General features: G+C 33.0%; 1 protein-coding gene across 1 annotated transcript; it reads right to left on the bottom strand.

Annotated features, from left to right (window-relative positions):
- Positions 1 to 6,625: 6,625 nt before the first annotated feature.
- On the bottom strand, positions 6,626 to 14,185 carry LOC133195151 (uncharacterized). Its single transcript, XM_061331014.1, has 6 exons — positions 14,053 to 14,185; positions 13,347 to 13,718; positions 11,293 to 11,426; positions 7,472 to 7,697; positions 6,955 to 7,095; positions 6,626 to 6,660 (listed from the first exon to the last, which is right to left on the bottom strand). Exons 1-6 carry the CDS (start codon positions 14,183 to 14,185, stop codon positions 6,626 to 6,628), a joined length of 1,041 nt encoding a protein of 346 aa, XP_061186998.1.
- Positions 14,186 to 15,543: the final 1,358 nt, after the last annotated feature.

The following is a 15,543-nucleotide window of genomic DNA, read 5'->3' as shown; positions in this document are numbered from 1 at the left end:
CTGTATTCATAAATTTGATCCATAATTTTGATTCATAAAATTTATGGATGAGTTTCATAAAAACTACAATTTTCCTAATTGCAATTATAGTTTTCTAACTGCAGTTATACAGTCATGCTCAGCTGATAAGGAAATGTTCATTTTAGGGCAATGCATACAGGAAGCGCCTCTTACGAAGTATTGTAACAACTGATGTAGGTGATCGGGAATGCCAACTCCTAGAAGTGTCAACATTTGCATCCTTTAATATTTCGGCCAAAGAGATTATGAAAACATGCTTGAGAGAAGGGGGGAATCTTACTGTAAGACTAGTGTACGGTGGATACAACAGAGAGATAAAAATACTGAATATAACGTTTGATCAAAATAGTTCGTGTAAGTAGATCAATTACGTAAGATCAAATGTTGAAATGGTTCTCTGGAAAATTTATTCATCACATATTCAACCTAAATTTTTTGATATTCTTTTTTGGGCATTGATAGGTATGATTCTTGGATGCATGCAAATGTCAGCTAAACTATTGTGACTTTCGAACTTTGTAGTCAGTTCGGAATGATTTATGACATCACGTGATAATCAAATGAACAACTACAGGCTCTATAAAATAAAATATTAAGTGGTAGACAATTGCGTGTAATTTTACTCTCCACTCAAGGAGTGCGTTATAACCTCGACATCCAATAATAAACAAGCCTATCGTGTATTTTATTCAAATACAAGTACAATGTAATATTAAAGGAATTTGACAAAATAATACGTTCCAGTGACAAATTTTGAAGGGGAGGCTTTTCTAATAATCTTGTATATCTTATTAACATTATTCTATATCTTTTCCCCTAGAAACATCAGAGGATAATACAACGTTGAATTTGGAAATCTGGACAGTGTTCTGTGCATTTCTAAAAATATACTTTGATTCTACTGCATGTGTGCAACTTCTCCTATAATTTGTAGGTGCTACTGATGTATATAAATCAAAATGTCGGAAAAGATCTTGGAAATCATCTGTTTTGAGGTCAGGATATGTACTGGCATCAACAGCAATTCCAGTCGCAGTATGGTCTGTTTCTGCAAGTCAGTAGTCGATTTAGAGATGCATAAATTAATCTCTCTCTCTCTCTCTCTCTCTCTCTCTCTCTCTCTATATATATATATATACGGAATCATTTTTAACAGTAGCTTGGACTTTCAGGCGTTACTGACAAACAAGGAGACGATGTAAGCGTAACCTTTTGAACGTAGAGTACCACTAACTACGGTGAAATTCACTCGATTTACCTCTGGTAATGCTTGTCCTAGGTGAAATAGACAGTTTATGTTACTGTTTGACTGTTCGATGTGACGTAAATAGAAGCACGTCACCGCCGATTGAAAGTCCAAGGTATTGATAGATTATTAAAGGTTTGTGTAGATGACAAGAATGATAGCATTCATCGGCGTCATAAAGATAACAACTTTTTATAACATCACTGTATCCGCATTTTATAACAAAGAAATCGAAATACAATATACTTATACAATCTTCATGTCATCTTTCAAATGCATTGAATTCAGTCATGAATAAAGCACTAAAAATCATGATTTGTAAAAATGAAAAGTATTCGCTGTAAAAGCTTAATTTGATCTTCTTTGTAGTTAAAAGAAATACACAGAGGACATCCTTCATGCTTCTCTTTTGTTTATTTGGATTTTCACTGACTGTATTCTTCTCTTGAGGTACGTGGATCTAAAAAGTTTATATCGATGTTCTATCATACTTACAATGCAAATATTTCTTTCTTGCTAGCATATAACAATTTACCAAGACCTTCAAAATGCAATAAAAACGATTTAAAAAAGTTTTTTTTTTCACATCTTTTATCTTACGAAGTAGATATAGGTTAGTTATACCCACACAATATACTTTCAGGATTGGGTTTATTAGCCGTTTAATAATGTGAATGATTAGAAGGACCATGGTCATAAGACTCAATTGAATACCTTTCAGTCATTTACATAAATGAGAAACATTATAAAAATATAAAACATTTGAGTATTTCACAAATAGTTGTATTTCAACATAATTCAAAAATAATTTTCAAATTTTCACGCTTATGTCAATATTAACAATAAATGAAGTGCATTTTGATTATAAGGTTATTTTTTAAATGTTAAAACAGAAGTGCGTCTCTGGTGTTTTGCGGATTTTAAAACATTTTTTTTACATGAACGTATACAATAAAGGTATCTTTTTCCTTAAATTCTGGCTTATATAAAGTTATGTACTTCGAAAGAATTGGTGCAGAGAATTGTATCGTATTAGAAAGTACTCAATTTGCTTTGCAGAAATCATCATCGATCATTTTTAGAGGTTATTAGCCTGCTTTGTTTTTAGAGATGGTAGGCTTATATACTCTATACGTAGTTGAAAACAAATTCATAGGTTGCTAATGCAGTTTTACGGCAAGTGAACGTAATAAAAAGGAAATTAAAACTCATTTTAACATTATCTACTCATCCATGATTTCTAACTTAAATGTTTCTAACAGCCTTGTTAATTGTGAATTAATTTTTATTACAAGGAACAGAACACTGGAAACCGCTTGATATGAGCATTGCAGTCTGGATGGCACTGTGTGACATAATTAGTTTATACCTCTTATTCTTCTATGGAAAACATTTGTAAGTATTGTTAACAGAACTAATTCACATGGCTGAAAATCATTTTGGTTGAACTTTTGAATGGTCCATTTCTAGTTCCTTGAATCAAAGATTGCAATTTGTGTTTGTGAATGGGGAAAAGTATTTCCTTAAGCATTTCATAAGCAAGTATTATGTATTTCCACTTTCCTAGAAGTAAAAAGATCACATTTTTTTAAATACAATATGCCATAAATGATCAAAAGATCAAAACCACATCGTTTCTGAGATTAAAACCTTACCAAAGGCCGAGGATTAGCAAAAGAACAGTTTCCAGATTTTGTAACACAATCTGTTCATCATTTAAGGGCTTCGGATTAAAACTGTCGAATACAAAGTGGTCATTTGCATATCGGAATTTAAGCGGAAGTTCAATATATTGATATTTTATAAATTTCAACATATGAACAGCCTACAGATATTTATTCTTGCATGTTTAATTTTCCAGTGTTACAGCCTAGTTCATAATTTATTTTTTGTTCTAGAATATCTCCTAAAGAGAAAACAAAAAGTGATAATGATGTTGAAGGGATGCAGTTAAGTAATGTGAGTTCACAAAAGGAGGAAAGCGAGACAACTTGCTTCACAGACAACATTACAAGAAATTCGGACAATGAAAATTCACCATTACTTGAGAAAAGTCCAGAAGGACGTAAAGGTGATACCACTTGTAAATCCAATTACCCTGCAGAGAGGGATAGAGAATCAGCAAACGTACATTTACTGCTAGTTGACACAGGAGGTGAAAGAGGACAGAAAGTTAATAAAAAAGGACCTTATAAATCGATTTAACTCACAATGATGCATGGTTAAACAAATGGAAGTTAATGATATTATAGACCGTTTGAATCCTAAAGGTGTAGCATAGCAACAGATTATTACTACGAGTAGTACTGATAGTTGCTTGCCTTTTTTAAGAATCTAAACCGTTATAAAGATATGAATTCTTTTTGGCAATATGAATAGTGATATTTTGTTATTTTCTTGTTTGCATTATTTGTTGATTTAAGGAGGTTGGATCCTGTTGTCAAAAGTAATGAGAATTTTTTATCAAGTATATTTTTAGAATCTACAGACATAGCTTAATTTAAAATCAAAACAGAAAATGGGGGTCAATGCACTTCTTTTGGCGCTACAGAGCATTTAGTTTGACCTTTTTTGCACTGTAAATACATCTTGCATATGATTCAATTTTTAAAGTTTTTCTTCCAATATTTTTTATTCAAATAAATTCTGGGAACAAACACAGTCTTATTTCATCTTGAACAGATACATTAAAATTTGTGACAACAAAAAAAATTTGAAATAACTTCGCACATTTAATTATTTGACCTTTTTGCACTCAAAAATATCATTTTTCTGGCATTAAAAATTTTAACAAGCAATAAAATCATTTGAAAGTAATGACATTTTACTGAATTTAAGAAGAATGGTTAAAAATGTGATGTTAATTTTTAGATATTACTAAAATAGTGCTAATTTTAAGCAAAAGTTAGGGCTATTTTTTTCTGGATTTTCGCAATATATTTGCTATATTTATCAATTATGATGATAGAATTCGTGATCGTTTATTTGATATATAATTTAGGACCAGCATGAAACAGTTCATGGCCTAGAATAACTCTGTGTGCAGGCTGGAAAAATAGGAATCCAAACTTAACATATTTTAAATACTTCGAGAGAGAAAAAAATGATCATATTCTTCTAAAAATCCATCCGCCACAAAATATAGTTTCTCCCTTAATGCTTTTTGTATGGAATTTAATCATGGTGTTTTAACTGAATATCGTTTAATTGGTGTTGTAGAATCCAGATTTATTGCAAGAACTAAAACATTATGCAGAATTTTTTAAATGTAAGTTAAGACAAAAAATCTACTCAAAAGCTCAGGAGCGAACCTCGTTAAATAAAACTTCATAAACTTATTTTACTTAATGTCAAAATTGTAAGAAATGTATTATTAAAAGATACATGTTCAAGAATAACAAGGGAACACTATTAATACAAGTTATGTCGACGGCAAAACTCAATATATATCATATTGATAGAAAATGTTTTAGAATAGTAAATGATAAACGATTATTCTTTCGCAACGAAGGTAATCAGGTGTAAGTTCTCGATTGGTTAAATAAATAAATAAATAAATAAATAAATACATTATGTATATATATCTTTATTGTGTGATATCCAAAGAGTTGAAATGATGTATATTCGCGAGACTTGCCGAGTTGGATAAAGCAAATATCAAATCACACAATTATAGATGTTCTATAATGTTCTATATATTCATTTCATACGATTTTGTTTTTAAGAAAAACTTTGAGACAACGTTATGAAACTAAGTTGATATCATTTTTACCCAAATCAATGACACGTAAATTGATGACGTCGCACTGTAGACGTTGACTTTCGAAAGAAAGTTATTTGTAGATCAAAATATGAAATCTTGGAATGATAGCTGCTGCGCCTCTTAAAACATTTATGACAATTTGTTTGTGATTCGTTTTATGCAAACTTTTGACTGGAAGTTGTAGAGTGTTGCAAGGACCGATGAATCATGAATCCTTCTTTTAATTTATCATTCTGTGTACGGCGACAGTCCTAGGATACTTGTAGAACCATGGTAAGTTATATAGTATAATGAAAGAAAGTATTGTTAAAAATGGCTAGACTTTCAAATGAATGGTCAAATGAATCTTGCGCCACCAACTTCACTGCTAGGCCTAACGTTTCCTATGATAACGATAGGGGAGGGGTGTAATATACGTAATGGCAATACCAATTGCAATCCGGAACTGCTTTTTAAAAGGACTTATCAGTTTTAATGTGTGTCTCACCTATACCTACATGAAAATTTCAACAATTTTTTTGAGTTTTTCATGGAAAATTGCGTTATTGATAATAATAGATAACACAAAAGATATGGCTTTTAAAGCCATGATTAGGCCACTCAAGTCGCTCATCGTTTTTTCGTGCCATGTGCGTAGGTCGTAAACTTCTGAATATTTTCAGCTTATTCTTTTGAAGCTATAGAGGTGTGTAATCACCAGTGGTGTCTTCAAGGGGAGGAGGAGGACATGATTGACGGTGCAACCAGAGACAATATACATAAAAAACAAATATGCATAACTAATATTTATTCGCAAATAGTTCCTTAAAGTAACATGTATGGAGAAAATTTTAATTTATAGAATCTGACATCTGGATATTCTCTTTTTAGTGTCTGTTGTAGCATCAATGTATGCTCCCTCAACCATTTCATATTCATTGAAATTCTCTCTTCTTGCTGATATTGGTTGAAGACTTGAAAGTTAAAACACAGTGTTTGATTGTTATTCGATACATGTAAGATTTATTTATAATTAAGATATTTGCAATATAGTGATGTTTTATACAATTATTGCTGATTTTGAGGTCAATACGAGGATTTAGCTACCCGCCCGAGAACTACAATATTAATCGATCCCGAAGAGCGAGGTCAGTATTGTACTTCAAGAGTTGCCTGATCATCTTGCTGACCGAAAAACAGCAATATTATTTAATTATATAATCCATTGTTAAAATGACAAAAACTCGATTAGCAAAAATTGCAATCTTTCTTGGTTGTTTATATGTGTTTTATTTGAATGACTAATAAATTCAGGAAATTATTTTCATATTTTATATATTTATAATAAAAGAAAACAATTACGTTTTCTAGTACTAAATTTCATATCTATAAAACAATTGTGAATATACACTTCACTAAAGCATGCTAAAAATCTGAATAAAAAGAATAAAATTAGGAAATTAATAAAAAAGTAAACTTACTAACTATCACCAGTTCCTACAATTGCCAATAATTTTAGAAATATTTTTATGAAAAATTATTTTAAATTGGAAGCTTAAGACAAAGTTCATTATAGTTGTTGTTAAAAAAAAAAAACTCACCAATATGTGTTGTAATTACTTGGTCTCTATTTTGTGTGCTTGTCTTAGGTCTACCAAAATAGTGTCAATTTATAATAGTACTGTAAATTCAGAAATTTACACTACAGTCATTTAAGATAAATAAGATTTTAAAATTTTATTTAAACAATTTGAATTGTCGTATATTGCTTGAATTTCATCATAAGCGTTTAAAGAATTTAAATGATAACATTTTGAAAAGGTTTTTCTAACCTTATATTTTCTCTGGTAGCTATAAATGACAAAAAAGAATAATAGATAACATAATAAGTAAAAAATGTCATTTTTTTCAGAAAGAATTTTGTGAAGTTCTTTAGTTAATATACCTCTTAATGTCTTCCATTTTATCACACACGTAGTTGTGATACCTATGAGCACCGCCACTGAGGTTATCAACATTGATAATGATATGTAGAATAATGGAAATGGTGATATTCTCTCATGGAACAGTGACTGTGTTGGCTCTGCTAAATAAAGCAAAAATAATACATGATTAGATTAGGGTACAAAGAGAATAAACAATTTCTCTAGAAATACATCCAGAAATATTTCAATTATAATGTATATTAAAGATCAACATCACGATTGAATGTTCATCATACAAAAACAATATTAGTTTTTACTTGTTTAACAAGACTACTATACAATATGGACTACACCTTTCTCCCATAGCTCTCTTTCTTACCCCCTTTCCCGTCACCCAGCCTTTTGCACACTACCCTCTTAATCTCTTAGTCTGTCGACCCCCAAAAGGATCTCGTAAGCAATTTTTTGATACAGTTAACACAACCCATATATATTACCTGTATCTTTGCACTGAAAAATCATTGGATATCAACTCACCAGACTTAATGGACATATGAGAAATTGCACTTCCTGTGCCGCACATGGTCTTGTATCCAGACTCGCAAAGGAATTCGATTGTTCCATTGACTATTTCAACATTGTAGATTATGGTGCTTCTCTGCATTTTATAACAGCTCTTTGATGTTATGTTCGTGGTATTGGTGTGTGCTAACCAAGGAGTAAAAGTGCCGAAACTTCCTATTTTAAGGCACCAGCGAATGTTCTAAAACAAATTTTATAGTATTTCAGGTAATGTTTCATGTTCAAAAGATTTAACATTAGGCCAAGGACATTTCTGCTGTAGTAGTCAAAATAGTATTTAAAGGGACGAGAAGCAGATTCGGCTTAAAAATCCCGTACATGTCTGAATTATAAAAGGTATTTCATTGAAATGTCTATTTCATAGCTTTTACTATTAAAAAAATTGAAGCAAAGTCATGTTCACGAATTTGCAAGGGAAGAAATTTCTTAATTTTTCGCAAGGTATATAATTTATATGTTAAAGATTTGCAGACTGAGTCTATAGCTACATGGTTATAAAATTTAGCGTTTGATCTATATGTACCCCAAGTAGTTTTTTTCTGTTTCAACAATGTCAAGGTGTTTGTCAGAGACATGTGAACTGAGATTTGGATTATTTAATTTCGATTTTCTTTGTTGAGTTCCCACCAGCATATATTTTGTTTTATCAACATTTAAAACCATTTGATTTTCTAAACACCAGTTTTCAATATTTATGTACTAAATCAGAATTTAGAGCTGTTTCAATACTCAATATATTTTTCTCATAAACTTGCAAAAATTTACTGCAACGTTATTTGTATATAAAGTGGTATATTTAGGAAATGCAAATATCCCCCCCCCCTTTATCTCGTTCGCTCGACTTATAATTATTATCTCTTTCGCACGACATATGTCGTTCGCACGACTTATTATCTCGTGCGCACCAGATATTATTTCATTCGCACGATATGTTTTTTGTATTTTTTGAGTATCCGGCGTCCGTCTGTAGGATTTTCACATTTTTGACTTCTTCTCAAGAACCACTGGGCCAATTTCAACCATTCTTGGGTGAAGGGGATTTAAGTTTGTTTACAGGAAGTGCCACGCCCTCTTTCAAGGTGAGATAATTAAGAATTCGTAAAAATTGGGTGGCATCTTTTAAAAATCTTCTCAAGAACCATTGGGCAAGAAAAGATGAAACATGTGAAAGCATCATTATATACTCTAGATTCAAGTTTGTTCATATCATAACCCCCGGTGGTAGGGCGGGGCCACAAGAGGGGGTCGATGTTTTACATAGGAATATATATGAAATGTCTTTAAAAATCATCTTTTCGAAAAGCAATGCCATGATTAGTCATATTATAATAAAAGTATCCTCAAGTAGTGTATTTTCAAGTCTGTTCAGTCATGACCCCTGGGGGTAGGGCGGGGCCAAAACAGTAGGTCAAAGTTTTACTCAGGAATATATAGGTGTAATGGTTAAGGAGCATTTGAGTAAAACGCATTGAAGGCTTTAAATAGTAGAATGTCCTGACAACCCTTGGAATGGACTAGCCAAAGAGTATATAGGGCAAAGCTTTGAGAAAATCAGGTATTCAGAATCTATACTAGCTGAAGAAGTTGGATGTTGAATCAGCAATAAAGAAGTTAAGGGTAAGAGAAAAATTAAAGTATAAAAGTAATAAACACCCGTGGCAAGTATACGGGTGAATTGATGGTAATTTCTGGGTATAGTTAATCTGAAGATTGAGACACCCGGTTCTTATCTATCAATAGAACAAAAGGGGAGAAACACAGTCCCCGTCTCTAGATAAGACTGAGCTGTCTAAATAATCATTCTATTCATTAACTCAGACATAGTAAAAGGAAAACCTATATATCCCTTGTAAGAACCTGTTCAAATAGGTTACATAGGAGATATCTTTATAAAATATTGATTAGAGCGTCTGCTCTGGAGTCGCGGAGTAAGGAGTTAATCCTTACGTTGCAGGTTCGAATCCCAATGTGTGACGTGAAGACCGGTTCTTCGGATGAGACCGTATAAACCGAGGTCCCGTGTCGCAGTAGGTGCTGGCACGACAAAGATCCCTCACTGCTCAATGGCCGTAAGTGCCGAGTACAGGACAAAAGTTGCAGCTCTCCACCGGCAAGTGTTGGCGTGTCCATATGAGTGAACAATTCTCGAAAAGGACGTTAAACAAAAAAAAAAAAAAATCTTCTTCTCAAGAAATCCCCTCGTGGGACATGGAGAACGGTCCTTCGGATGAGACCGTATAAACCGAGGTCCCTTGTCGCAGTAGGTGCCGGCATGAAAAAGATCCGTTTCTGCTCAATGGCCCTGAGTACCGAGTATAGGTCAAAATTTGCAGCCCTCCACCGGCAAGTGGTGGCGTCTCCACATGAGTGAAAAATTCTCGAGAGGGACGTTAAACAATAAACAAACAAACAAACAAATCTTCTCAAGAACAACTAAGCCATTATTAGCCATATCTATACAGTAGCAATCTTAGCATCATAGAATCAAGTTTGTTCAAAAAACGACCCCCCAGGGGTTGGGGACACAACAGAGGGTGAAAGTTTTGCATAAGAATATATAAGAATCATCTTGAAAAAAGCTCAAGAACAACAAAGTCATGATTAGTCATATTATTGTAGAAGCAAGTAAGTTTAAGTAAGTTTACCAACATTAAAATTAGATTCTCAAAAGAGATTGGTAACTTGCATGTCAACGTAATTATTTTGCATGTTGACATAAATAAGTCGAATGTCTACATAATTATTTTGCATGTTAACATTATTCATCTTGCTTGTAGGGGCAGAAATATGCCACCATATCATATGATAGGATACGATCTATTATGGATCCTCTGTCTGGACCTTTTTTTTTTTAAATTTGCTTGATATGTTTCAGTAATGTTTGGAAGTATGACAGAGCATTTTAAAAAACACTAAGGTGTGGAAAGCAAATGCCATGTGTTTACATCGAACGCCTCTCTTCAGAATGAATTACAAACTATACGACATAATATCTCGTGCAAACGACATATTATTTTCCAACATACGGGGAGAAAAGTATTTGCTTTCCTAAATATACCACCGTATGTAAATCATTTCCATTACTATAAAATACAGAATTGTTTGCAGTTTCTCCACAAAATTTCAAATCAATTTTATCTTAAAGTTTTAAGTTGCTAACAAATTGCTGCCTTTTGGTTACCGTGCTAAACTATTAGTTAATTTATCCAATGCTAATATTTTTTATACTTTTTCAAACTATTTATCGTTGTGTGCTTTGATAGCGCTTATGAAAACAACTGAACAATATTTTCCTAGCTACATAAATACCTGGAGTTATTCATCTTGGAAATGACATACTCACACAATGGCTATTTTTCAAATACTACATTTTATAAAACACATTTCTATGCCCTCTTAATCGGAGATTCGGGGTCATATAGTTTTTAGTGTGTCCGTTTCTCTGTTTGTTCAAACCCCAAGGAAACCGCTTTTTTAACCATAGAATATATTTTGCCGAAATAATTTTTCACAGAAAAGTTTTTTTTCATAATGTCATACCTTTCAATAATAAGTACTTTTTTCTAAATACATGTACATAGTAATAAATAAAACGCCCAATCCTAATTCGTCCATGTGCATTTTAAGTAAAACAATTGGTACATGTACATGTATACTGTACTTGAATTCATGCATGGATATTTTCTTTTCATTAGGTTCCTATTCCGACAATTATTAAGAAGAAAAATACACTATCTAAATATATTCTTTTATTTATGAAGTGTGTATGAAAAGACCTGCAGCTGAGAATCCCACATTGTGACGTCCCCTTCACATACGAGTTCAATAGTCGTGCCATATTCCAAGGTATGGTTGATGATTCTTTGGCCCTTGATGTTCATCAGAATATCACTCATATATTTAGGTGATTCTGTAAATTAAAAGAAAGAGCTAGTGAGAGATATAAAGATGTCACTTGAAAGAATATGTTTTTAAAAACAAGCATTTAATAGTGCTAAGAAATGTTTATCAACAAGAACACATTTCTTTTTCTTTTTTATGGATTATAAAACATTTTGGTTATATTATGCATGATGATACGAGAATCAAATGCTTTACCATTAATGAATTTTAAGAAAGACAAATTAAGATTAAATGAGAGCACAATCACGAGCTCGAGCATTAATGATTTTATCTATTGCCACAATATGGCTTTCACTAATACTAGTACTAGTATTTAACACATTTATTTCCATTCTGGGACGTGAGTCTTAACTAAGGGAGAACTGAAATTTCACAAGTTTACTGTGGGTTGACTGCTAAGTTCTATTATATTTATAAGTATTTTGATGCACACAATGTATCTATTTTAAGTTGATCGCATTAACTTTGAAGGATTTTTTCCCTTCCTCTGGAATTAGGGCAACCATGAAGTAAACTCTTATTCCGCTCATCCATAGAATAATATACCTAATGAAGAGGGTATGTAATTTTTTATTATAAGAAAATATAAGTAATGTCAGTTGCCTGTGCATTATACCTTTTTATAATACTTCTGTAAAACACATCATCCCTTGGCTTAGATAGACATGTGACAACTTACTTATTGCAATCACAAGGAGATTGTCAAGTCGATGTCCGGAGAAAAAGATTTTTAAACGATTTTTTAACGAAAATAATACTGTATCCAAGGCTCAAGCCCCAGCTGCCGAATACTTGAATTAAAAAGAATGATGAAGTACTAGTGAGTCAAATTGATTACACAAAGGAAAAGATATGGTAACGGCCTAATCTATCAAATTGTATGAAAAACGTCAGTCAACATTCGACTTTATGATAGATTGTATTTGCTGACAAGGATATTATATCCACCATAGACTTTGCGAAATGTTGACTTCAAACAAAACTGTTGATATCCTTGTTTCATCAACTTATATGTCAGTAGTTTGCCTCGTTTCAGAAATTGTTCGAACGTAGAGCATGCTCTTGCGTATCAAATCAACTGGGAGACATAACACTTCATATGCAGTTGATAATGGTATAATGCTACATAAGCAAGGGAAGTTGACGATATATAAAAATGAAGTCATCACGTTTATCATAAAGTTTTGTTGTTATGTTACCATTAACGTCTTTTTCTAGTAAAATATTCAAATATGAAACAGATGTATCAGACTCTGTGGTATATTTTATCTCGAATTCAGAGGGATATATGTGTCGAATCAACGTAGGAATGAAAATGAATATTATTCATAGTTAAAACGCCGTCTGAAAACATTTAAAAACTGTGTGACACCAAAAAGTTCCGGATTCTTAGCCAGGGATCAACTTTAATGAAACATTCTGATTTTCCACTCATAAACTGTCCTTGACCTTATTTCCTCGCCTTTACATTTCTTCTATTGGGACTATACTCTTTATAAATATTATAAATCAAGAATTTTTATGTTAATTTCTATTCATTCATTTAAGTTTTTTGTTAGTTGTTAACTTTCCTCTCGAGAATTTTTCACTCATATGGAGACGCCACCACTTGCGAGTGGAGGGCTGCAAATCTAGACACTTATAGCCGTTGAGCAGTGAGGGATCTTTTTCGTGCCAGCACCTACTGCGACACGGGACCTCGTTTTATACGGTCTCATCCGAAGGAACGGTCTTCAGGTCCCGAGTGGGATTCGAGTCCGCGACGTAAGGATCAACTCCTTACTCTGCGACCCTAGAGCAGATAATCTAAACACTATGCCACACGGGTGACTTCATTTAAGGTTATTTGAGTCACATATATAGTATAATATAGATAAAGGAAACCCCAATCCCCCTTTCCAAAAAAATATACTTAGTAGTTGTTCACCGTCAAACTCAATATGCAGCAGTTTACTTTCGTCGATGATTGGAGAAGAAGACTTGTCAACACCAACACATCTACAGAAATATTCTGTAAAATCACCGGGGCACATTAAATTATTGTTCGAAATTGATAATTCCAAAAATGCAAAAGCGGGATTGGAAATACTTCCTGTAATATAATAGTTTTGTCGATTTGTCCACAAATTTCCTGCTTTGTTGATGGTTACAACAATATTAGTGTGTGTTGAACGTTGTATTATTTCCAAGGAAGTAAGAGCTCTGAATTTGACTTGGTTCGTGATACTGCATTTAACGTAGATCTTCTTTTGTTCACCATTGCTACTTCCATAAAATCCTTCTATGTTCACATAAGAATCTGAAAAATCAAATTCTTGAATACCATTCAGTATACTAAAGGCATAAAAAAATTCAATAAAACCGTTATTATGCGTAAGTGAAATAACTACGAATTTATGAATTTCAAACTTATCAGTTCATATGAAGCAGCAGAGAAAGCAACACATAGACCCCAGTTTTTCTTACCAATTACTTATTATGTAACACACACGTACTTGATATCCTTGTTCATTCACTGCATTTACCTGTATATTTGGACTCATATAATAATGGTAAGCCAATGTGATTTTCATCTTTCTGTATATATACAATGCTTATTTGAAATCAAATCATTTTAATATAAATAAATTTACCTAATATGTTAAGTTTGACTAAAGCAGGGACAGAGCTTCCAAAACCATTTGTCAGAATACATTTATATACCCCGGCACTAGATCGCTGTATTACAGGAATAACATATACTGGGGAGTTACTAAGTACAGCCATTTCTTTAGTCCATGTGTAATTCAGCATTGATGGTGGGTCAGTATATTCAGCAACACATTTTAGTGTAATGTTTTTATCGCCTAAGTGTACGTTATACTCCTCTTTTATTGCTTTTGCAGACGGTATATCTGTGCAAATATATATCTAAATTCATTAACAAAATAATAAAGAAACAAAAGGCCCATAGCCCACATCGCTCATCTGACTACTTTGGCCAGAGAAAAGCCAAAATCAGTTCATTATTGAGAAAGTTAAATATATATGTAGTCCCAAACTACCCCTAGGGGTCACGATTTGAACAAACTTGAATCTACACTAATTGAGGATGCTTCGATATTTCTTTGATGAAATATATGGAAATAACGAACAGTATTCAAGCTCAAAAGTCCATTATACAATACAAAATAGGAGCAGAGCAAACACTGACCTCCAAACATCAGAGGTGGGATCAGGTGCCATGGAGGAGTGAGCATCCCCTGCCGACCGGTCACACAAGCCGTGTGCTCCTTGTCATGATCGGGAAATAACGGAAAAATCCGTCGACAATTCAGTGTGTAAATAATGGTCTAACAATTAGTATGAAAAACGTCAGTCAGCATTTGACTCAATGATAAATTGTATTTGCTGACAAGGTCATTGTATCGACCATAGAACTTACGAAATGATGACTTTAAACGAGACAGCTGATATTCTTGTTTCATCAACTTATTTGTCAATAACTTACCTCGTTTTAGAAATTGTACATACGTAGAGCATGCTCTTGCGTATCGAATCAACTGAGAGATATATACCCCGTATGCAGGTGATGAAGGTATATTGCTGCATAAGTAAGGGAAGTTGACGATTGAAAAGTTAAAGTCATCACGTTTATCATAAAGCTTGGTTGTTAGATTACCATTAACGTCTTTTTCAAGTAAAATATCCAAATATGAAACAGATGTGTCAGACTTTGTGGTATCTTTTATCTCAAGTTCACCAGGATATATCGTATCGACATAAGAATGAAAATAGCCATTGTTGATTGACAATACGTCGTCGATATATCTAAATGTCGAGTTGAACGCCACAGCAAGTGTTTTCTTCTTTTCACGTACAAGATTTGACTAATCAGGGGTTTAGAAGAGTTTTAAAGAGTTTTCCGATATGTTTCTATGTAGATGTTTGATCTCCTATTGATGGTCGGCCCTAGCGCTGGGGAGTAATGATTTGAATAAACTTAAATATACACCATCGTAGGATACTTCCATATGCATATGACTAATCGTGGCTCTGCTGTTCTCGAGGAGATTTTGAGCGATTTTTCCCTAAACATTCCTATGTAAAAGTTGATCTCCTGTTGTGGCCCCTCCCTATCTCGC

Source organism: Saccostrea echinata, unplaced genomic scaffold, assembly GCF_033153115.1.
Source record: "Saccostrea echinata isolate AGI-Se365-2 ecotype Australia unplaced genomic scaffold, CSIRO_AGI_Sech_v1 ptg000029l, whole genome shotgun sequence".
Taxonomy (NCBI): domain Eukaryota; kingdom Metazoa; phylum Mollusca; class Bivalvia; order Ostreida; family Ostreidae; genus Saccostrea; species Saccostrea echinata.
Note: the sequence above shows the minus strand (reverse complement) of the source record. Positions and strands in the feature narration are given on the sequence as shown.

Bases quoted from the DNA above. Each gene is read 5' to 3' on its own strand.
- LOC133195151 (XM_061331014.1), bottom strand. From the start codon at position 14,185: ATGGCTGTACTTAGTAACTCCCCAGTATATGTTATTCCTGTAATACAG. The intron at 11,427-13,346 runs GTGAACAACTAC...TTTAATTTACAG, and splicing joins GCTGCATATTGAGTTTGACG to AATCACCTAAATATATGAGT. The intron at 6,661-6,954 runs GTATATTAACTA...CTATTTTGGTAG, and splicing joins AAAATGGAAGACATTAAGAG to ACCTAAGACAAGCACACAAA.